Source organism: Dreissena polymorpha, chromosome 13 (genome assembly GCF_020536995.1).
Source record: "Dreissena polymorpha isolate Duluth1 chromosome 13, UMN_Dpol_1.0, whole genome shotgun sequence".
NCBI lineage: Eukaryota > Metazoa > Mollusca > Bivalvia > Myida > Dreissenidae > Dreissena > Dreissena polymorpha.
Genome location: NC_068367.1, coordinates 65232833 through 65256513, shown reverse-complemented (window position 1 = coordinate 65256513; position 23681 = coordinate 65232833). Strand labels below are relative to the sequence as shown.

Sequence of the window (23681 nt, the reverse complement as noted above, 5' to 3'; positions counted from 1 at the left end):
AACCAATGTTTTGACCAAGTTTCATGATAATTGGGCAAAAATTGTGACTTCTAGAGTGTTTACAATGTTTCTCTAAAGCCAAATAAGGAAAACTGCCCCACCCACTAGCGGCCATGTTTTTCAACGGACCGGAACCACTTTTTAACTCAACCAACATAGCATTAAGACAAACATTTTGACAAAGTTACATAAAGATTGGGCATGAAATGTGATTACTAAAGTGTTTAGAAGTGTTTTCTTTTTTTGACCTAGTTTTTGACCCGGCATGACCCAGTTTCGAACTCGACCGAGGTATCATTGGGGGCAAAGCTTCTGACAAAGTTTCATGAAGATCGGACAGGAAATGTGGACGGACAGACGATGGACAGAGACGGATCACAAAAGCTCACCTGATCAATCAGGTGTGCTAAAACATTTGAATAGAAACATCTATCGCCAACCAACCATTACTGTAGGTGTATATCTATAATATTATATATTGCTTGTTTGTTGCACAGGTGGTAAGCGTGTTGCTATGATATTAATTAGTGAAAACATCATTTTGAATGATAAATAATCATTTATTTTATGCTTTCCGGTGGTTTATAGAGAAATATCAGTGAATTAAAACTGATATAAACTGTGAAACAAAGCATAAAATATAGAGGATATTTGTTGGATCCGGTGGATTATCGATTTTAATTCACGAGTGATCATAGAAAATAATATTTTCACGAGTGGCGCAGCCACGAGTGAAAATATATGTTTTCTATGATCACGAGTGAATTAAAGTCGATAATCCACCGAATCCAACAAATTTTCTTTTTATTTAATGCATTTTTCACAGTTTATATACATTGTTCAAGAGTTTAACTAACGAATTTTGCTGGGATAATGACGTCATTTCGTAAAAAAAATGACGTCATTTCACAGTAAACAATGAAAATTTTCGATAATTCTCACTGATAATTTTCACTGTTTGAAACAGTGAAATTATCAGTTTTAATTCACTGATATTTCTCTATAAACCACCGGAAAGCATTAAATAAAAAAAGAAAATTTGTTGGATTCGGTGGATTATCGATTTTAATTCACTTGTGATCATAAAAAATATATATTTTCACTATGCGCCACTCGTGAAAATAATATTTTTTATGATCACTCGTAAAATAAAATCGATAATCCACCGAATCCAACAAATATCCTCTATATTATAACGAAAAATTATCTTTTCTGAAAAAAAAACATTCACTATCAAATATATATATTTAATAGTGATTTTTTTTTCATAAAATTTAATATTTCGTTATAATATGATTATTTATCATTCAAAATGATGTTTTCACTAATTAATATCATAGCCACATGCTAACCACCTGTGGTTCCGTATATAGAGACATAATTTAATAGCAGTCATGTAACGAAACGATTATCTTTTCGTCACTGTTGTTGTTGGTTTAAACATATTTATTCAACAATGTGTTTTACAACATAATGTACTGTTGTTGTTGAAAATTGACTTATGCGCATCTAAGTGATAGAGTAAAAACTAAATTGATCGCGCATTTTGTTATATTATTTATGACTTTTTATGGACGAGAACTTTTCTTTCTGCCTTCTTTAAATTGTATCCTCGGACACCCAAGGGGAAATTCTTTTTCGGGGTAACTGACAACTGCAATACTTAAATCAGAGGTAGGGCGATAATGTCTGTCGAAATAAATTTATTACCAATCCAACCAAAGTTTGTGGATTTAACATGAAATGATTACACATGAAATGTGCGCGTTTAACACAATACAGTATAAATTGTGCTCCCCAACTCGGTTAGGCCATTTGGGAAGCCATTTATTTTTAGGTAATACAATACGTTTATACAACATGCTACAGTGAAGTGCGTTTATGTTAAAAAAGTCAGACACAATATAAACACCTAATAGAATAGTATAAAGTCATAAATTAAATCTAAATCCATGAAATTATACCTTCATGCATGGACAAACTAAGTAAACTTGCAGAAAATGTAATTGTATTCATTATTTAGGGTAAATATATTGTCCTGATATATCTGCTTTCATTAAAAGCATGCACATATGAAGGTATGTGTATAATGTATAAAGGAAATTCCACAGACCATAGTTTTGCTTTCCACAGTATAAAGTGGTTAAACAATCTGATTGCCAATGTCTCTCCATGATTATATAATATAGATCTCTATGGATCTGTCAGCCTGATACTCAATAACTAGGATATATCGACTGTTTAATGTCCATATGAAGCAGTCCTTTTACGTCATTTCAAGGTGAAATCCAACATACATCTTCAAAGAGATCATTACAATGTGAAACCCACAATACATTTCCACATTTGAGTCACGTTTTGAAACAACTGGGCTTAATGCATGTGCGTAAAGTGTCATCCCAGATTAGCCTGTGCAGTCTGCAAAGGCTAATCAGGGACTACTTTTTCCGCCTAAACTGGATTTTCGTGTATGAGAGACTTCCTTCAAACAAAAATACCATAATAGCAGAGTGTTGTCCCTGATTAGCCTGTGCGGACTGCACAAGCTAATCTGGGATGACACTTTACGAACATGCATTAAGCCCCGTTTTCTCAGAACCCGTCTTATTTGTTTTCACCACGTCTTGTCAAAGAAGTGATTTAAATGAAAAATCCACAAAATATGTTCACTGAAGTCTGAAGTCATTTAAATGTGTGATCCTGTATGTATGTTGAGATGTGCTTTGTTGAGTAACATCAATACATACAGAGGTGTTACAAATGTCCCCTGGTAATGTTCACAAAAGCCATGGAAATTTAATATTTTACCATGCTCACATATGTCATTTACCGGTAAAGGTAAAATTCACAATCTACATTCATACCTCATGTTAAATCTGAAATTTGCAATCTACATTCCCATCTGACAGTTGTTAAAGGTGAAATTCACAATTTCAATTCACATCAGTTGTTCAAGGTGAAATTCAAAAACTACAGACCATAAGCATGTCTTATCAAGGAAGTGATTTCAATTTGCAGAAATCCTGTACGTTCAAATAAGTCATTCAACAGGGAAAATCACCATTTAAAACTCATAGAGGTCATTCACTATTGAAATGCGTGCTGTATTTTCAAAGAAATCATTTAAAGGTGAAATAGCCCCGCCATGTTGACCCCCATTAGCCACACTGCAGTGTGCTGATGTTTTCGCCATCACTTGATACACGCCGTTCTCCTAATGAGACACGTTCTGAGAAAACTGAGCTAAATGCATGTGCGTAAAGTGTCATCCCAGATTAGCCTGTGCAGTCCGCACAGGCTTATCAGGGATGACACTTTCCGCCTAAACTTGATTTTCAGTCATGAGGGACTTCATTGAAACTAAAAACACCATAAAAGCGGAAAGTGTCGTCCCTGATTAGCCTGTGCAGACTGCACAGGCTAATCTGGGACGACACTTTACGCACATGCATAATGCCTAGTTTTCTCAGAACACGACTCTAATTGTCCCTCTGCCTCTCATGTTGCCCCCTCCCTCTCCAGTCTCTGTCTTGCTAGGTCTATAATCTCTGTCATGACTTCAGGCTTCATAATGTCCTTGACCTGTAGAGTGGCACACATAGGCTATTATTGAAAATGCATCTAAGAGAGATCTTTAGAGTCCTGTTCTGAGAAAACTGACTTAATGTATGTGCGTAAAGTGTCATCCCAGATTAGCCTGTGCAGTCCGCACAGGCTAATCAGGGACGACACTTTCCGCTTTTATGGTATTTTTCGTTTAAAGGAAGTTCCCTTTTAACGAAAATCTAGTTTAAGCGGAAAGTGTCGTCCCTGATTAGCCTATGCGGACTGCACAGGCTTATCAGGGACAACACTTTAAGCACATGCATTATGCCCAGTTTTCTCAAAACAAGACACTTTATTTTATCATTATCTGAGGGGGTAATCATGTGACAAACAAGATCGTGAAGTCCATGCAGAGACAGGTATTTATGCAGAGACAGGTATTTATGCAGAGACAGGTATTTTTTGCTGTTTTATAAATGTTAAAACACTGCTTGCAAATTTTCTTAGTGGCAGCTGTAATTTTGTGACCCGCTAGGAAATTTTGCAGCGTTTGCAGCGAGTCATGATATAGAGCAAATATTAATACGATATCTTGCCAATATGGCTTGTAAGGGCGCGGCATTTTAACACTTAATAAAAGTAATAAAGGGTATAAAATGGCGAAAAAACATCTGTCACGGCATGGACGTTGCCATCTTGTTTGACAAGTGATTACCACCTATGATTATTATACATTTATGATCAGAATTATGACTGAATAAAACAACAAGAGCTTTCCCAAAACACTATTTTTCTGTGTTGATAGTAGCAGAACTTTGTTATCTCTCAGTGACGTTACAATATGATCTCCTAAAATAATTAAATAGGAAGTTTCAATTGTCAATTTAACATCCAAGTAGTTGCAATTGCTATTGAATATCTTAGGTTTATAAACATACTAGCATATGAAGTTTCCTCTGTTTAACAGTAATGCTTCATCTTTTTCCAAAGCATATTATTATTGCTGATTACAACTTATGTTAGTTTGTTTAGTTGGATTTTTAATTGTTTTCAACAGTATTTAAGTCCAAATCAACACAATCTTTAAATTATTTAAACCTTTCCACAGTAAGCAGGTTTGCCAATAGCCCACATGCTTATGGTAGTAACTGAAAATGATAAAACTTTAATAAAAATGCAGATATAGGTAAGTATGCATAGACGAATGGAAATATGCGGTTTATAGACTGACCAAAATGAGCCAACAAAATACACCACAAGTTATTATGTTATGGCATCGTCTTAAAAGTTAGTAAAATGGAACATACTGGGAATTTCTGCGAGGCTTCATATGTGTACAGAATGCTTGTATCAAACAACATCATCTTGTGGTCTGCCAGAGCCAGCAAGCAGTTCCCTAGTCTAGCTATCACCTCCCGGTCAGCCCGCACCACTGGCTGTAAGGACAAAATAAAACATGTAAACCACATAGTGCAATGTATTGACTTATTTGGTATACTAGTGCTCAATTGGTCATTGTCGGCTCGGGTACTACTTACATGTACCCTGGGTACTCTGAAGTATACATACATGTACCCCGGGTACGGTAAATATACTAAAACGTACTCGGGAAATTTAACGCTAAATTGGTCGATGTCGGCTACTTTTTGAAAATTAATTATATTCACATTTATGTCAATTTTCTGTAAAATGGCCTCTATATTATCGAAACTCGTACTCAAAAAGCATGTTGATGCAGTTTTTTTAAAAGAGAAGTTTCGTTAAGATAATCGGTAGAGCGTTTTATGACATCTGATTTTGGTTGGGAATACAACTCTGGTACAGTTTAATATCGACCAGGTACGATTAAGTATATTTACCGTACCCGGGGTAAATGTGAGTATACTTAAGTGTACTCAGGGTACATGTAAGTAGTAACGGAGCCGACAACGACCAATAAAGCTATACTAGTAAATTGAAAACATGCTCTTCCTATGAAAAGGGCGAAATGAAATATTGTAAACATATAGACTATGGAACTACCCAGCATGAAACTTGCCAATGAATGATTGACTTGCTAAATAACCTGTTGATATTTCAGTATTAAATTATAGCTAATGGTTGCATAAACAATCAAATGACTTTAAATTCTTGGAAAAATAACCTTAGACAAACAAAAAAGATGAACAGAAACAAGAGGGCCAAGATGGCCCTAGTTCGCTCACCTGAGAGGAGTTGGTTCATTCAATCTTACCAAACGTCAAACTTGACCTAGATATTGTCCAGACATACATCCTGGTCAAGTTTCATCATTATTAAACCATTATGGAGTTTGTTTGTTTTTGTAAGATTTGACCTGGTGACCTATATTTTGAGTTCACCCCCCCCCCCCCCCCCATGACCAAACATCAAACTTTGCTCACAAAAATAAATATTATGACCAAGATTCATTAAATCTGAAACAAAATTGTGACCTCTAGAGAGTTTAAAAGGATTTTGTATAATATAATGAAAATTTTGACAATCTAAGGGCAATAAGTATGGCATTTATTATGCAAATTTGCTTATTATCACACTTGACTGAGATCTTTCACCAACTTTGATAAAGAATGCTCGAGAAATGTGAATGCTAGTGTTTAAAAATGTTGACAGACAGGCGGCGGACTAAGACCAATCCTAAAACCTCAATCAGGTGAGCTAAACAGTGTGCTTTTTTCACCGATCTAAGCCATTTTCCAACTTGTCCGAGAAATCGATAAAACCAATGTATTGACTATGTTTCACGATGATTAGGCAAAAAAGGTACTTCTATAGTGTTCACAAGGTTTCTCTCTAGTCATATAAGGAAAACAGCCCCAATCCCACTGGTGGCCATATTTTTTGACTGATCGGGACCATTTGCGATTTCATCTGAGATATAAATAAAACCAATCTTTTCACCAAGTTTCATGATGATTCAGCAAAAAATGTGACTTCTAGAGTGTTCACAAGCTTTTTTTACTATATAAATATAAGAAAACTGCCCCCCCCCCCCCATCAGCCATGTTATTCAACAGACCGGAACCATTTTCCAACTAAACTCTCGTATCTAGTGTTCACATGTTTTCACTATATACATATAGAGAAAAATGCCCCGCCCACTGGCGGCAATGTTTTTTCACCGATCTGGACCTTTTCGAACTCGTCCGAGATATCAATAAAACCAATGTTTTGACCAAGTTTCATGACGATTGGGGGCAAAAATTGTGACATCTAGAGTGTTTACAAGGTTTCTCTATAATAAGGAAAACTGCCCCGCCCACTGGCGGCCATGTTTTTCAATGGACCGGAACTATTTTTGAACTCAACCAACATGTCATTAAGACAAACATTTTGACAAAGTAACATGAAGTTTGGGCATGAAATGTGACTTCTACAGTGTTTACAAGTTTTTTGGGTTTTTTTACCTAGTTTTTAACCCGGCATGACCCAGTTTCAAACTCCACCAAGGTATCATTGGGACAAAGCTTCTGACCAAGTTTCATGAAAATCCGACAAGAAATGTGGCCTCTAGAGTGTTTACAAACAAATGTGGACGACGGACAAAGACCGATCACAAAAGCTCACCTGAGCAATTAGGTGAGCTAAAAACTATACAACTGAAGATCATGAAAAGGTAAAGGAAAAAAATGGAAAACGTAAAATGTTTCCAGACCCCCTTCCCTTGAAAGTAAATAAACAAAATAATAATGAGCATAACAAGAGCTGTGTTTGTGAAACACAATGCCACCTACTGCGCTTTGAAGCCGCAAGGCAGCTATTTTAGATAAAAAAGACCTTTGACCTTGAAGGATGATCTTGACCTTTCACCACTCAAAATGTGAAGCTCCATGAGATACACATGCATGCCAATATTGTCAATATTGCACAATGTATGACCAACCTTAAAGATTTTGGACAGACGCACACATACAATGACAAACAGGCCAAAAACACTATACCCCCTATCATTCGATCCGGGGGCATAAAAACAGCTAATGTAATAAAACTGGCAAACTCCTGAAAGTCTTTAAAAAGCATTACTGAAAGTGTTATTGAGAAATCCTTTTCAAACATATAACATCCACCTCAAAATTCTGCTCATAACCTCCCGACTGTTCAGTGACATCGCCCTCTGTGGGACAGATCCACACATAGCCGTTGTTCCCGAGGATCACCGTGGCCCCACACGGCAGGTTGTGGAAGTGCGTCTTCCTCCGCTTGATCAGCGATGGAGACACCTGGTACAGCGTTCCCTGCCCAAGCTGACAAACAAAGTAAATATGGGGCTATTTCTATACATATCCCAGGGATCTTATAAGCTTTTTTTCTTCATTTTTTAATTATTTTCCATTAAAGCTGCCAGTAACCTATTCATACTTTACCTTGGTAAGCTGTTTTACTAGTCCAAGTACTTACCCATTAGTGCCCTACTTGAATAACAGGTAAAAAATACAAGCATAAAGACAAGAAACCGTCGGAGACGGGTGATGCTCCCCAAAGTTGTTTTTTTCACAATATTGCACTATATATTCAGAAAAAAAGGAAACGTCTTCAAGGCACAGTAGTTAGGGGGACAAGAATTTTATTATAGAAAATTTCAAAGGGCCATAACTCTGTGAAAAATCATCCGACCAGAACCCGCTGATAATTTGCACATCTCCTGATGGCAGTGAAGCTTCCCATAAAGTTTCATTGAATTCCGGTCATTAGTTGCTGAGAAATAGCTCGCACAAAAATTGTGCACAGACGGACAGACGCACACTCGGACAGACGAAGCGGGGACTATATGCTCCCCCTAAAGTAAATTTTAGGGGAGCATAAAAAGCATTGCAGATCTGCACCCACTATATGTGGCCTTGACGCCGCTCTGGAAGATTTGTAGTGCAGCATTCTACCAAGGAGCTATCTGGCATTTACATTAAATGGTGGCATCACCTTGAGGAAAATTCTTTGAAATCCCTTAAAATAATGATTGCCTAAGGTTTGAATTTCCCTGCCATAAATTTCTGTTCAATTTTTTTTTAAATAAAATAAAAAGTCCCAACTTAAAACAATATAGTAAAAGGACCCATTCTCAACACGTGAAAAGCTTAGTATTTGGACATAAAGGTCACTTCACTATTTAATACTACTGAACAAATTAATTTATGATATTTCAAATTAACCCTTTACCACTTGGATAATATTTTGATGCATTTGCAGTCCCTTAGAAAGTTAAATTTAATTAAAGGCCTTTACCACTAGATTCAAATTTTAAAAGCTTCATTTCCAACTCTTAGCAGCAAACAGCATAAAACCTGAACAGACTGGGAGTTACGCACAGCCTGTTCTGGTTTTGTGCTGTTGGCACATAGCCATTTTCACTTTGCTTCTGAGTGGGAAAGGGTTAACAGACAAATTATATGGAAACATTCTGGAACTGTTGAGACGGTCTCAATAAGCCAAATTCGTTCCATGCTAATTATCATAAACAAGAAACCGCCTTAGACGGGTGATGCTCACCAAAGTGTTTTTTTGTCACAATATTGCACTATATATTAGTGCTGCAACAATACGCCAAAAACCGTATTGCAATATATTGTCAGTTCAAAAACCCGTATTGCAATATATCGCAATATATTGCTAACTTGTACCAGAATTATAACTTGCCAATTACCCGATAATCCCGTACATTCCAGTTTTATAGCAAATTCTGGTAAATATTTACTATAAATGTGCTCAAGAATTACAAGAAACACAAACATTTGCTAATTATCTTAAGTATCAAATACATTTTGGCATTTGTTACTATTAAAAGATGTGATGAAATCACGTCCAACCTGGGCTTTTTTTTCCCCACTGAACACACGTAAATCGCCTAATGTGATGTTCACGCTTTTATACAACACAAAATAGACCCATACTTTTCATGCGACGTTCTACATGTCTGCATAATTTTCGCGCGCTTTTTATTGAGACAAAATATAAAGCACTTTTTATTTGACGCTAGAAATTTGTATTGTCGCGTTAGCATTAAAATTTGGAAGCGTGTTTTCGAAATTCGGATTACAAATTTAATAATGCTCAATGCTGAATTCAGAATTGAACGAAACATTTACAGTTGTGCGCTATTAATTCAACGATAATCTGTTCAAAAGCATCGAACAAATGCTCCCATGTAGCGACGCTACTCCGTATAATACACTTTTTAGAATGCTATTTTTACGTAAAAATTAGTTTACACCGCTTTGTTTTGTTTACCTTGATATCATTATTTGGGATGGCTTTTCTAGATAAAATGTGAATACATTTTTGTAAAATGTTCGTACCGGTATGATGAAAAGCGTATCGCAATACGATATGCGGATTGCGTATTGCGATATATATCGATATACCGGTATATTGTTGCAGCACTACTATATATACAGATAGACGAAGCGGTGACTATATGCTCCCCCCAAAATAAATTTTGGGGGAGCATAATAAATGGAAAAAATTGTTCTCAAGACAAAAGCATGTTTAGTTAAGGTGGTTGAAATGACAAACATCAAATTCAATCCTGGTACATTACCTTTCCATATTTGAGAGATCTTGTGTGTAGAGATAGGGATCCATCTGAGAAGACAGATTGTACCTCTGCCTGATTAGATTATCAAGGAAAGACAAATATATATGAGTTGGTCACTCAGAAAATTGGGTTAAGTGCATTTGCATAAAGTATATTTCCATATTATCCTGTGCAGTCTGCACAGAATAATCAGGGACAACACTTTCTGTATAGACTCAATTTTTTATAGTGAAGAGAATTCATTTCAACAAAAAATTCATTTAAAGCAGAAAGTATGGTCCCTGATTAGCCTTTGCAGTCTTATCTTGGACATGCATTAAGTCCAATTCTCCCTGAGACGGACTGATATGTTTTCATACTTAATGGTTACTAATGTTAATATGTTACAGTTTCATTAGGTCCCTTCCGAATATTTGCTCATCTATGTTTTTGACCATTCTTGGTTCATCAATATAGTTTCATTTGTATCATTATTTTCTTAACCCTTTACCCCTTATAAATGCATTTTGATGCATTTGAAGTCTTTTAGAAAATCAAATTAAATTTAAGTTGTTTCTTAATATATTAAAGTTTGACAGCCTAAAACCTGAACAGACTACGAGTTACTCGCAGGATGTTCTGGTTTTATGCTGGTTACAAAAGCCATTGCTTCTGATGGAGAAAGGGTTAACTAACAACCACGATGTATGTAAAGGATACACTAATCAGGTCTCCTTCTTTCAGATAGTGTCTCATCAGCTTCTCGTCTTCTTCTGACCTGCGCCGCTGTCAATGAAACAGAGAATACAAGGTTAATGTTAGACAAACAAGCAAATTTGTTGAATTGATATCCCCCGCCAATATGCTTCTCGACACAAAAGTTGTGACCTTTGACCTCAATGTGTGACCTTGACCTTAGCCCCTAGGATTATGGGTGTTGAATGTGAAGCACCCCAAGATGATTGAGAACAACTATGGCAAGTTTCATGGCTCTGGCTCATGTGCTAATGGAGATTAAGCACTAAACTTATATCAAAAAGCATTTTTTAAAGATACAAAGGGCCATAACTCCGTTATTAACAGATAGTGTACAATGCCATTTGGCGTGCATCATCTCCATATCCATATATATACTCATACCAAGTTTCAATGAAATCCCACAAAGCACTATCATGATATGGCTCCGGACACAAAAGTGAGTATTATTTCAAGATAGAAAGGGTCATAACTCTGTTATTAACAGATGGTGTACAATGCCATTTGGCGTGCATCATCCTCTTATCCATATCTATACTCATACAAAGTTTCAATGAAATCTGCCAAAGCACTCTGAAGATATGGCTCCGGACACAATAGTGCCCGACGGACGGAGAGACGGACGGACGGATGGACAACGCAAAAACAATATCCCTCCGCCTATGGCGGGGGATAATTAGCCTCGTTTTGTGGAAGAATATATATATGAATTGATTTTTGTTTTCAAAGACTTGCTAAGTATACGAGCCTCGATCTGGCAAAACAGAACTTGATGTTTGTGAGTAAAGGGTCATCCCAGATTAGCTTGTGCAGTCTGTACAGGCTAATCAGAGACAACACTTTCTGTTTTTATTCAACAATTAAAATGCAATACATAATTTTATTAAGATGCATATTTACAATTATTTATACATGTGTTTGATTGTTACATATAATGAACTTTTTTTTTATTTGCAGTTGTCAACAGTATTTTAGTCATACCACAGGATGTGTTGACCAACTCAATCTTTTCATTGGTCAGCTAGTTTACCATTGCACATATACTTGTTACTGCCAACTAGTGTAACTGAATCAAAGGTGGGGAAAGAATTGCCGTAGAAATGGATTTATAACCAATCCCAACATAAGTCATGTATCAGGCAAGAAACTGAACCCATGATCCTCGAATTTCCAGCGCTTCTTCAATTTATTTCTATCTAATATGTAAAATAAAAGATTCAACAATCTCACAAGTTCTCCCCCAGGCAGATTGACAGAGGACAGCATGAGGACTGAGTCCAGTTTGGAGTGCGTGTCCACCTTCCATCGCTTCATTCCCACCTCCAGGATCCGGCCGACCACAATGTCACCCACCTCGCCATTGTACCTGGGGACATTTCACAAATAGAAACAAATTGTTAATTGAGCATTTTGTATCAATCTTGAACTTTTATATTTTTTTAAATATAACAAGAATCAAAATATGCAAAAGACAAGAAGCCCTGCAATGATACATTTTGAACCAGGCTTGCTAAGATTTTTTTATATCGTCTACTAAGGGGGCTTGTAACATTTTTTTGGTGGTCAATTATAACAAGGGCTGTTTGTAAAACATGCATGCCCCCCATATGCGCTGTCAGTTGTAGTGGCAGCCATTGTGTGAATACGTTTTTTTGTCACTGTGACCTTGATCTTTGATCTAGTGACCTGACAATTAATAGCAGTCATCTGCAAGTCATAATCAATGTACCTATGAAGTTTCATCATCCTAGGTGTTAGCATTCTTGAGTTATCATCCGGAAACCATTTTACTATTTCCAGTCACTGAGACCTTGACCTTTGACCTAGTGACCTGAAAATCAATAGGGGTCATCTGCCAGTCATTATCAATGTACCTATGAAGTTTCGTGATCCTAGGCGTAAGCATTCTTGAGTTATCATCCGGAAACCATTTTACTGTTTCTAGTCACTGTGACCTTGACCTTTGACCTAGTGACATGAAAATCAATAGGGGTCATCTGTCAGTCATGATCAATGTACCCATGAAGTTTCATGATCCTAGGCGTAAGCATTTTTGAGTTATCATCCGGAAACCATTTTACTATTTTAAGTCACTGTGACCTTGACCTTTGACCTAGTGACCTGAAAATCTATAGGGGTCATCTGCCAGTCATGATCAATGTACCTATGAAGTTTCATGATCCTAGGCCAAAGCGTTCTTGAGTTATCATTCGGAAACCATCTGGTGGACGGACCAACGGACAGACCGACAGACCGACATGTGCAAAACAATATACCCCCTCTTCTTCAAAAGGGGGCATAATAATTGATTTACATGTAATATCTTAAGTTTTAAATTTCTTTCCTTTTTTGTTGCTCACTTTTTTTAACAAAACATTGCAGTGCATAATATAACATGTATATCAAACTAAAGTGTATTATTTTAACTGTAACAGTTCACAATTCTTCTTAATATGGCATTATTGTCAATTTTGAGTGATACGTTTGCCCTTAAATGTAAAGAAAATGCAAGATCTATGGGGACATACCTTGTTTTGATAGGTGTCACACAAATCAATTTGTTCACCCTTTCTACTACACCTGCTACAGAAGCAAAATGTTTCCCATCTTCCATAAACGTTCCATGGCCTCTGCAATAACAAACAGATTTTTGTATAATCTACTCCATTTAACTGGAATATCAACATTTTAAAAACAATTGATTATCCTTTGCTAATAAACTAACTGATTTTGCAGGGAAAATACAACATTATTATTTAATGCTTGAAAATACAGGTAGTAGTCATAATGTTCATGATGCCAAATTTAAAATTGGTTGGACTTCATCCAATAGCAAAGTTCTAAATCAAAATTGAAAACCAATAAGCTTCATATGATCTAAGCACACCAAAATGGTGTTGAAGCTGACTGGTTTAAGATAAGATCTACCTCTTTTCTCTTCCAGTCCTTTAGAGTTATTATGTAGATTATAGAATGACTTGTCTTTCTCTCTGTTATGTCTATTAGTGCCCAAAAAGACAGCACACGATACAGGCATCTTTAACTTTGTAACAAGTAAAATTTTGACCATATTTAATTGACTTTGTTACTTTTACGCTTTATCTGGATTTTTTGTTTCGCTGGGAGTTGCAACTGTTATGGCATTTTTCATTTTAAGTCTGCTTCCTGGAATCAAGGCGGCACTTTTATAGGTAAAATGAGCTACATGAACTATTTTCTAGCATAAATAACCATAAACAGATCATAAATATATCCCTAATCCCCAAAATAAAACATCTCTTGATATGGTGATCTGGCAGAATAATGATATCAATCCAAGTTTCAAACACGTCAACAGTTCATAAAATTGCAGAGCCCTCTCTGGACATCAGGGAAAGCTACCCACATCCTTGAAGAGGGTGAATTTCAGTGCTGTTTGCCTTATATGGCGGATTTTTTTTACATACTCTCTCTACATTTGTACATGTTTGCACTGTATTCATTGCTTTTATTTTATAATTTAGTGTACTGTCTTGTTACTCATATTAGACTATATTGTAATGATGAAATATAAAGTGAATGTCAATATAATTAAGAGGTGAAACTTCTGTTGCTCCAGCAATATTTCTCTCTCCATTTACACACAAACATGGTCCTTTATTTTGACATAGTGAATGGTCTGCATTTTGCAACGACTCTTGTTCAAGTTCAACATGTTCTATTTCCATTGACTTTTAATCACAGTTATCTGATGACGCTGATGCCCGTGTGTCTGTTTGGATTTTATAATTCAATCATTAACATCGGCAAATGCTATTTGTTTGAAGAGAAAATCTTTTTTTTGCACATAGCAAACGTTTTTTTTATTAAGCTTTTTTCTGTATGAATTTGTGTTATAAGACATTGTATCAACCGGAAACTGTGTACCAGTAGATGTCAAAATCATGAAGGTTCGCAAAAAGTAATATTTCCAGTCTACAGCAGTATGGATGAGGCTAGAAAACACTTACAATATCTGTTAAGTGTTACGGGTTTTGCGTGCTTGTTTTTATCTTCTTTTTTTTTACTGTAGGGGGCATTTTAAAAACAAGAGGGCCATGATGGCCCTGAATCGCTCACCTGACTCATTAAGATCAGATGAAAACTATGACCTCTATTGTCTACACAATGTTTTTCTATGATTTGACCTAGTGACCTAGTTCCTGACTCTAGATGACCCAAATACAATCCCAATCCAGATTTCATCAAGATAAACATTTTGACCACAGTTCATAAATATTGGATGAAAACTGTGACCTCTATTGTCAACACAAGGTTTTTCTATTTATTTGACCTAGATTTTTACCCCAGATGACCCAAATACAATCCCACCCAGATTTCATCAAGAATTCTGACCAAATTTCATAAAGGTTGGATGAAAACTGTGATCTCTAATGTCTACACAAGGTTTTTCTATTATTTGACCTAGTGACCTAGTTTTTGACCCCAGATGACCCAAATAAAATCCCAACCCAGATTTCATCAAGATAAACATTCTGACCAAATTTCATAAAGATTGGATGAAAACTGTGACCTCTATTGTCTACAGAAGGTTGTTCTATTATTTGACCTAGTGACCTTGTTTTTGACCCCAGATGACCCAAATACAATCCCAAACCGGATTTCATCAAGATAAACATTTTGACCAAATTTCATCAAGATTGGATGCAAACTGTGACCTCTACTGTCTACACAAACAAATTGTTGACGGACGGACGCACGGACACACGCAGGCACGCACAACGGACGCCGGACATCACACGATCACATAAGCTCACTGTGTCACTTCATGACAGGTGACCTAAAAATATGTGTCGGAGATAAGGCCAAATAAAAAAATAGTCTTGGTTCAGGGAACATGGCCAGAAAAATGTAGGAGGGTAGGTAGGTTTTTTCTTTTTTTTTTTTTTTTTTTTTTTTTACCAGTCGACTGATTTCAGGGTGAAAAAGGGTCAGTTAATGCACCCATGATTGTTTAAACACTGACCAAATGATTAACATTGCACATATGGTATTTAGTCGTTGTATATTATTCAATATTCCTAGCTCTTTATGCACTTCTTCAGGGATAGCGCTGGCCCAAAATTTCTTTGAGCCAACCATTTTTTGTTTGTCTGTCTGTGATAGTGTGACCTTCATATTCAAAAGTGAACAAGTCATCTTTATCAGTCTCTGGTGTTTGGGGTGTGACCTTCAGAATTTTTTTCATCATGAGACCTGACCTAGTCTCCGACAGGTGCTCAAGAGTCTGAATAGTGGCTGTCAAAAGGAGAGTAACCTCAGAATAGCACAAGTCTTTCTTCTGGTACATTTTTTTTATAAAATGGCAATGGGTTTGAGCGCATCGCACATGAAGTGAGCAGTGTACATAAATTTGAATGTTGCTATTGGTTTGTACAGGCTAAGGGCGTCACAGTACATTGATTTTGATTCATTATCAAAGCGAAGCCAATTGTTGTCAAGTTTCCATGACTCTTGGAATGCTCTAGTGTTTTGTGTTTTAATTTTTTTTTATGACTTTTTTTTTCCAACGACGCTTTAAGGTTAAAGACGACATGTTAGCGACTGTAGAGACAAAGTGGTTACTTCCATTTTTATAGTAGACTAGATGAATGACTCTTCCTATGTGTTAAAAATACGAAACTTTAATTACAATAAAACCGCGCGTGTTTTTCACATTTTCATTTGATTAAAATACGCTGCTGTCAGTTAGCATAGTGTGCGAGTAAAACAAACAAATTAATTAATAATCATCTTTTCATTTCGATCGGAAATTGACAGAAAGTTGTAACATCATCGACATAGAACTAATTATTTAATTATCACTTTTAAATTCAGATCAATAGACAGCTTGGAATTAATTAAATTATTGTCACGCTTCTTTTCATTTTTAATCTTTAATAATACGACATTTGCGACCGGCCGCTTTTTTGTTTGCAGACGACAATATTAACTGTGTATTCAAAGTGCACAGAGTCTGCGCATGAATTACCGAATATTACTCCATAGCTCCACCCATTTTTACATTTCATTCAACAACGTTATTTCATGTGTAAGCGAGCTCAATGTTGATTGGCCAGCTAGCATGCGCACTTCAATAACAATAAGGTCAAGCGATGTCTCGTATACAGGTGCAGACCGGTTTTTGTTCACTGTTCAAATTGCGAACACTTTCATTGAAACAAAGAGAAAAATATAGAAAACCAATCCAGGTTTAAATGGTGGCTGTTTTCAATGAAATTTTACGAGATTTTAGCATTTTCGCCATCAGATTTTTTTCCATGGACCAAAAAAATCGTTAGGGTCGGGGGCAAAAAATAGGGTCGGTCGGGTTCCCTGAACCAAGACTATTTTTTTTTTGGCCTAAACATGAACAGTTGTGGTTAAAATCCCATAGAAACAAGGGCTGTTTGTAAAACATGCATGCCCCCCTATATGGGCTATAAGTTGTAGTAGCAGCCATTGTGTGAATACGTTTTTTGTCACTGTGAATGGTGGTGGTGGTGGTGGTGGTGTAGTAGTAGTAGTAGTAGTAGTAGTAGTAGTAGTAGTAGTAGTAGTAGTAGTAGTAGTAGTAATAGTAGTTGTAGTAGTAGTAGTAGTAGTAGTAGTAGTAGTAGTAGTAGTAGCAGAAGTAGTAGTAGTAGTAGTAGAAGTAGTAGTAGAAGTAGTAGTAGTAGTAGTAGTAGTAGTAGTAGTAGTGGTAGTAGTAGTAGTAGTAGTAGTAGTGGTAAAAGTAGTAGTAGTAGTGGCAGTAGTAGTAGAAGTAGTAATAGTAGACGTGGTGGTGGTGGTGGTGGTGGTGGTGGTGGTAGTAGTACTAGTAGTAGTAGTACTAGTAGTAGTAGTAGTAGTAGTAGTAGTAGTAGTAGTAGTAGTAGTAGTAGTAACAGTGGTAGTAGTAGTAGAAGTAGTAGTAGTAGTAGTACAGGGTTCGCCAAAACCGTCGGTCCGCCGGTCCTGACCGGCAAATTTTTCTCAGGACCGACAAGTGATTTAAGATAATCGGTCCGACTGACCGACACAATCGGATGGAAAATGGTTTCAAAAAGATCACTCAAAGTGTATAATATGCCATTGGATTAATAGAAGGTAAATGCTTTTTGTTCAACTGCTGTCAAAATCCTTTTTTTCTTACCTTCATTTTGATGTTTTGATGTTTAAAGTTGGATTAGAATTGACTATTACATGCGAGTTCAAAATCAACGGTCTTTGGTTAAAAAAAGCAACCGAGTGCGTCCGCCATTTTGTTTGTTCCATTTAATTTCTCCACAACAAAAACCGCATGAAAACTTGTTTCAACAGGCATTCGTGAGCATTTCTGTTAAATAGTTTCATTATTATATTGTTCTGGGAAGGATATATTTTAATTTACACACCAACAATTTCTGAAATCAAAATTAGATTTTTCACCCAATGTACTATATTTTGGATATTTTAAAATTCGGGCATAGGGATATTTATGTTTTGATTTGTTGTTGATAATTTGTAGCAATATGTTTTGTGTTATTTCAGACAACAAGAATGGATGGTGGTAATTATCATGGGCCTTTCAATCAAGAAATAGGTGTGAAAGACATTCATTTAATTGAACCTGGAAATCAACCACCTTAGCTAAGAGAAAATATTTTAACAAAAGGTGTTTTTAGAACTTGTGAAATTGGCTAATAAACAGAAATTGATGTCATCCAAAGTAGTGTGAATGGGTGTGTGCAATTACGTCAAACTTGTTTGGATTTGTCACCTTTACTTTTCAAGAACACGGATTTGTAGAGCTGTGCAGGCTAAAAAACAGTTTGACAAAAAGAAGTATAAAAAGAATTCCTTTGGTTTATATGTGGTTTATTATTAATATAATAATTGTTTAATTATAACGACTTTGGACATGTTTTTATTGTATTTTAATGTGATCAAAACCAATAAACATCTAAAATGTACTCTCTTTTGCTGTGTTTTGCTGTTATAGTTTAGTCGGACAGTGGGACTGACAGAAATTGATTCGGACTGACAAAAATTTCAAGTCTGTCAGTCCGAATGACTGACAGATTTTTCAAGTTTTGGCGAACCCTGGTAGTAGTAGTAGTAGTAGTAGTAGTAGTAGTAGTAGTAGCAGTAGCAGTAGCAGCATTACAAGACCAATACTTAAGAATGATCAAATGGGAAAAGGTAACATAGCACCAGCAGTAAATATGGGGCTCATTTACAGGTCAGATTTGGAATCTCTGCTGTAAAATGAGATTTTGAATGAATTAAAGGGAGGCAATTCTGTAATAAAAAGAACATGCATAAACTGTAGTTGTTTCCCTTGTTTGAACCATGCTAAATCCTTACAAGTTTGGAAAGAATTGGATGAAAAATTTGGACTTTATTGCATAAACACCATTTTCTCAATTCAAGGGGAGGTAATTCTGTACTTCATGGACCAATAATGCTCATTTTTTGTAGGGTTCGTGTCCTCATTGATATAAAGACACTGTGCAAATTTGGAAAGGATCCGACAAAAATGTGGAAGATTTTTGAAAGTTTTCACAAAATAGGCAAAAACGAATAAACATGCAAAGTTCAACGAGCTCCTGCGGCCATGTTTTTTGACGAATCAAATTTCTTTGAACAACTTTTTCAGGGGAGCCCTCAAAGGTCATCCCTGTGAATTTTTTTGAAAATCTGATGAGCGGTTTCTGACAAGAAGATTTTTTAAGGTTTTTACCATATATGGTCATGGCGGCCATCTTGGTTATGTGATCAAATTTTTTTTAACAATTCTTTTGTCCCATGACCTAGGGATGCTCCACATGAAATTTAGTTGAAATTGGCTCAATGGTTTAGTAGAAGAAGATGTTTACAAATTGTTTACGGACGGACGGACGGACGGACGGCGGACGCTGAGTGATCACAATAGCTCACCTCGAGCTATCGCTCAGGTGAGCTAACAAGAAACCGTCGGAGACGGGTGATGCTCCACAAAGTTTTTTTTTGTCACAATATTGCACTATATATTCAGATAAAAGGAAACGTCTTGAGGGGCATAACTTTGGACAAAATAATACGATGGATGGTTTAGCAACGTACAAATTTCAAAGGGCCATAACTCTCTAAATAAATCATCTAACCAGAACCCACAAATAACATGCGCATCTCCTCAAGGTAGTTAAGCTTCCCATAAAGCTTCTTTGAATTCCAATCAGTAGTTGGGGAGAAAGAGCCCAGACAAGAATTGCACTATATGTACAGTTTATAGAAAATTTCAAAGGGCCATAACTCTGTGAAAAATCATACGACCATAACCGGCTGATAATATGCACATCTCCTGTTGGTAGTGAAGCTTCCCATAAAGTTTCATTGAATTCCCGTAATAAGTTGCTGAGAAATAGCTCGGAAAAGAATTGCACTATATGTACAATGGAAAATTTCAAAGGGCCATAACTCAGTGAAAAATCATTCGAAGAGAACTGGCTGATAATGTGCACATCTCCTCTTGATAGTGAAGCTTCCCATAAAGTTTCATTGATTTCCAGTCATTAGTTGCTGAGAAATAGCCCGAACAAGAATTGCACTATATGTACAGTTAATGGAAAATTTCAAAGGGCCATAACTCTGTGAAAAATCGTCCGACCAGAACTGGCTGATAGTATGCACATCTCCTTTTGGTAGTGAAGCTTCCCATAAAGTTTCATTGAATTCCGGTCATTAGTTGCTGAGAAATAGCCCGGACAAGAATTGCACTATATGTACAGTTAATGGAAAATTTCAAAGGGCCATAACTCTGGGAAAAATCATCCGACCAGAACCGGCTGATAATATGCACATCTCCTCTTGGTAGTGAAGATTCCCATAAAGTTTAATTGAATTCCGGTCATTTATTGCTGAGAAATAGCCCGGACAAATATTGTGCATGGACGGACGCACGGACAGACGAAGCGGCGACTATATGCTCCACCCAAAATTTTTTGGGCAGCATAAAAAGTAGAGGAAAAAAGCATGCTTTTTTTATAGGCGAAGCCACAGATGATGGGGGGTAAAAAATGCTCATTTAGGCCATAAAATGTGTTAAATTAATGCAGAGGCGTTGGAGCTGGGGCAGCAGCCGCCGCACCAATATTTTCGGCAAAAAGGAAATTTCGGTCAAGACCTTTTTAAATTTTCTTTTCCATTTAAATACCCGTATATTTGAAAATATCTTTACCACGAAGCAAGGAAATCACGCTTTCGCGGTTATGACACGTGTATTGTTATGTGCCATCACCTTCCCGCGGTAGTGTACGTGTCAATTATGTTGTTAATTGATAAATCTCTTTTAAAACGATAATCCCTTTATTATTGAGTAATTAAACCTGGGAATCTTTAATTGTTGTTATGATCTAAGCCTTTGCTTCTTTTTATTAATATATAAAGGAAAGTATGACATGAAACAAATATGCCGATATCCAATAGTCCTTAACTATCACAAAATTTAAGATACCTCAAGATGCCTGAATAAATTGTAAGAACTCAAAGTAAATCAATAATTCTAAAAAACTTATTTAATGTTTTTTACCACTTGTTTGTGTCATTTCAATATGTCTACTTCAAACCAATGAATTTCAAATTTTCAAAAGGAATTGCGGGAAAAAAATTCAGAAGAACGTTATTTTAACCCACATGATCCCTATTGTTGTGTCGCCTGCTACAAAGTACAAACTGCGACATATAGAGATCACTTCTCCATTGATTTTCTGTCTGTCACAACTTTTGTCATTCAGAATATGCCTGCAATAGACGTGTATAAGGTCAGGCATCAGGCATAAAAACGCACCAGAATGCGCCATTTGATTTGAAAAAAATCCATACCCAACCACTCCGCCGCCCCAATGTCAATTTGCTTCCTACGCCCCTGTTATGCAATGAAAAATGCACAGTATTCTAAATTTGATAATTTGCTTATTCATGCATGGACTTCCTCCGGCATCATAGGCAAGATAGGTCTCGTGTCTAACCAACCAATTGTGCTACACCAACTATCTCCCGAACCTCCACAAGATAATTGTATCGTCAACTCAAACATGGGCTTTCAGACATGGCGAAAGACCGTCACAATTTACTGGCAAGACTGGCCTACCCAGAGAAAAAATTTCCAAAACTAAGTATCTAAAATGTATGCTCCGTTGTAGAATAAAATGCGCTTTTAATTAATCCATACTGATTATGTGATGTATGCATTAATTTGATTGTTATTTGTCCTTTTCGCTGGGCATCGTTATTTCTTTCTATTGTCCGCCATCTTGCCATGGATCACGTTTACAACATGTGTGCAATGAACGTTTCTAGTATATGTCCGACTACTTTCGCGAACCAATAGAAGTCGTTTGGCGAGACGTTTTGTTGATGTTTTGAATCACTTTCTGAATTTATCGATGCAGATTGTTACGAAATTCAAGGTATTATGTCCAGAAATATCATGACTTTGTAATCAGGAAATAATGTAGTTGTGAAAACTGCAAGAGGGTTACACTCTTTTGAAGCAAAAATTACAGGCCAGTAAGGCCGACGATTTTGCATTTTACCGTTGGCCTTTTTTGAATGTTCGTCTGCAAGGGCTGACGTTTTTCGCCATGCCTGGGCTTTTGGTTTGATTATATTTTTCATCTTTTTGTTTCAAGCATTTATCTACAAACAACACGCAAATTGATGTTGATGGTAACAGATATTATTTGAAATTTGGTTTTATGAAGATAAACTATGGGCTGTACGTATACATTCATAAAAGCACTCAATGCATTCATGAAGAACTTCTACAAACTTAAAATTAAATATACAATGCCTCACATGGTTCGCGAAAACATATTACATCAACATTTAATTCCATTCTACGATACAATTCAATACATAAACATAATTAACCTCATAAATCCTTGATCTGAAGTTATAATATCACCAGGTGTAACTAGGTTTTCTATTTCTTCAGCATGGATTTGCTTTATTTGTTTCTTTCCTCGAGCAATTCTGATATCGACTGCCATATTTGTCAATGGTTACATACCACTAATTGTATATTTTTTTATTTCCTTGCATCTACATCTTCACCAACAGGTAAGAGCGACTGAGTCACATTTTCCTATTATGCGATGGGTGGATTCTGGTTGACGAAAAAGTAGAAACGATAGAAATATAAAAACAACTTAACAAATTAATTGCTGAGTAATAGTAAGCAAAGAACGTGCCTGCTGCATTTCCTCTAGGCTCTTAGCTTAGCCGATTTTGGTAGCCAATGCCAGCATCTCAAATAATATATATTTTATAGCCTTTAAGTCTTGCGTATTAGAAATTCATATGCAGGGAAACAGCATACTCACGCGATCGAAACAAACATCGGAAGTAAAAGAAATGTGTCATTTGAATAATTAAATGTCGTTGCTTATATCTAATTTTAAATCGCCTATAGCTATGTATTGTATTTGTGCTGCAAATCATGACTACTGCCAATCTGCTTCATGTGCCAAGTCTTTGTGTGTTTTCCTATTGAAGAATTCTTAAACAGTCTTTTTAATTGTTTTATTTATTTATGGCATCCCATTAGCTTATAGAGATGATACTCATTTAACCATTTATATATAAGCGGAAAGGCATTTTTCATGGTTTTTTAATTTAAACTGCTTGATGTTTTACTTTTTAGGTGCACTATGATGCCTTCTTACTTAATACTATGCCTCCTTTACAATTGTGAAACTATCATGTAACTTACCCTCTTAACATTGTAGCTGGTTTACACTTGTTTTATTATATACCCTTGTTGTACAATAGTCAGTTCAAAAGCTCACATGAGCTTATGTTTTGTATGTGTTGCTGTCTTGCCAACTTT

The 23681-nt window shown here is 36.2% G+C and overlaps 2 protein-coding genes across 2 annotated transcripts in view; both read right to left on the bottom strand.

Moving 5' to 3' along the window:
• Positions 1-23681, bottom strand: part of LOC127855270 (uncharacterized) — a 224944-nt gene that overhangs the window by 78196 nt on the left and 123067 nt on the right. The gene's annotated exons all lie outside the window — the stretch shown is intronic.
• Positions 1785-22853, bottom strand: LOC127855275 (exosome complex component RRP4-like). The gene is made up of 8 exons (XM_052390734.1): positions 22724-22853; positions 13357-13458; positions 12059-12194; positions 10793-10858; positions 10097-10165; positions 7632-7808; positions 4854-4982; positions 1785-3582 (listed from the first exon to the last, which is right to left on the bottom strand). Exons 1-8 carry the CDS (start codon positions 22840-22842, stop codon positions 3499-3501), a joined length of 882 nt encoding a protein of 293 aa, XP_052246694.1. The 5' UTR covers positions 22843-22853; the 3' UTR covers positions 1785-3498.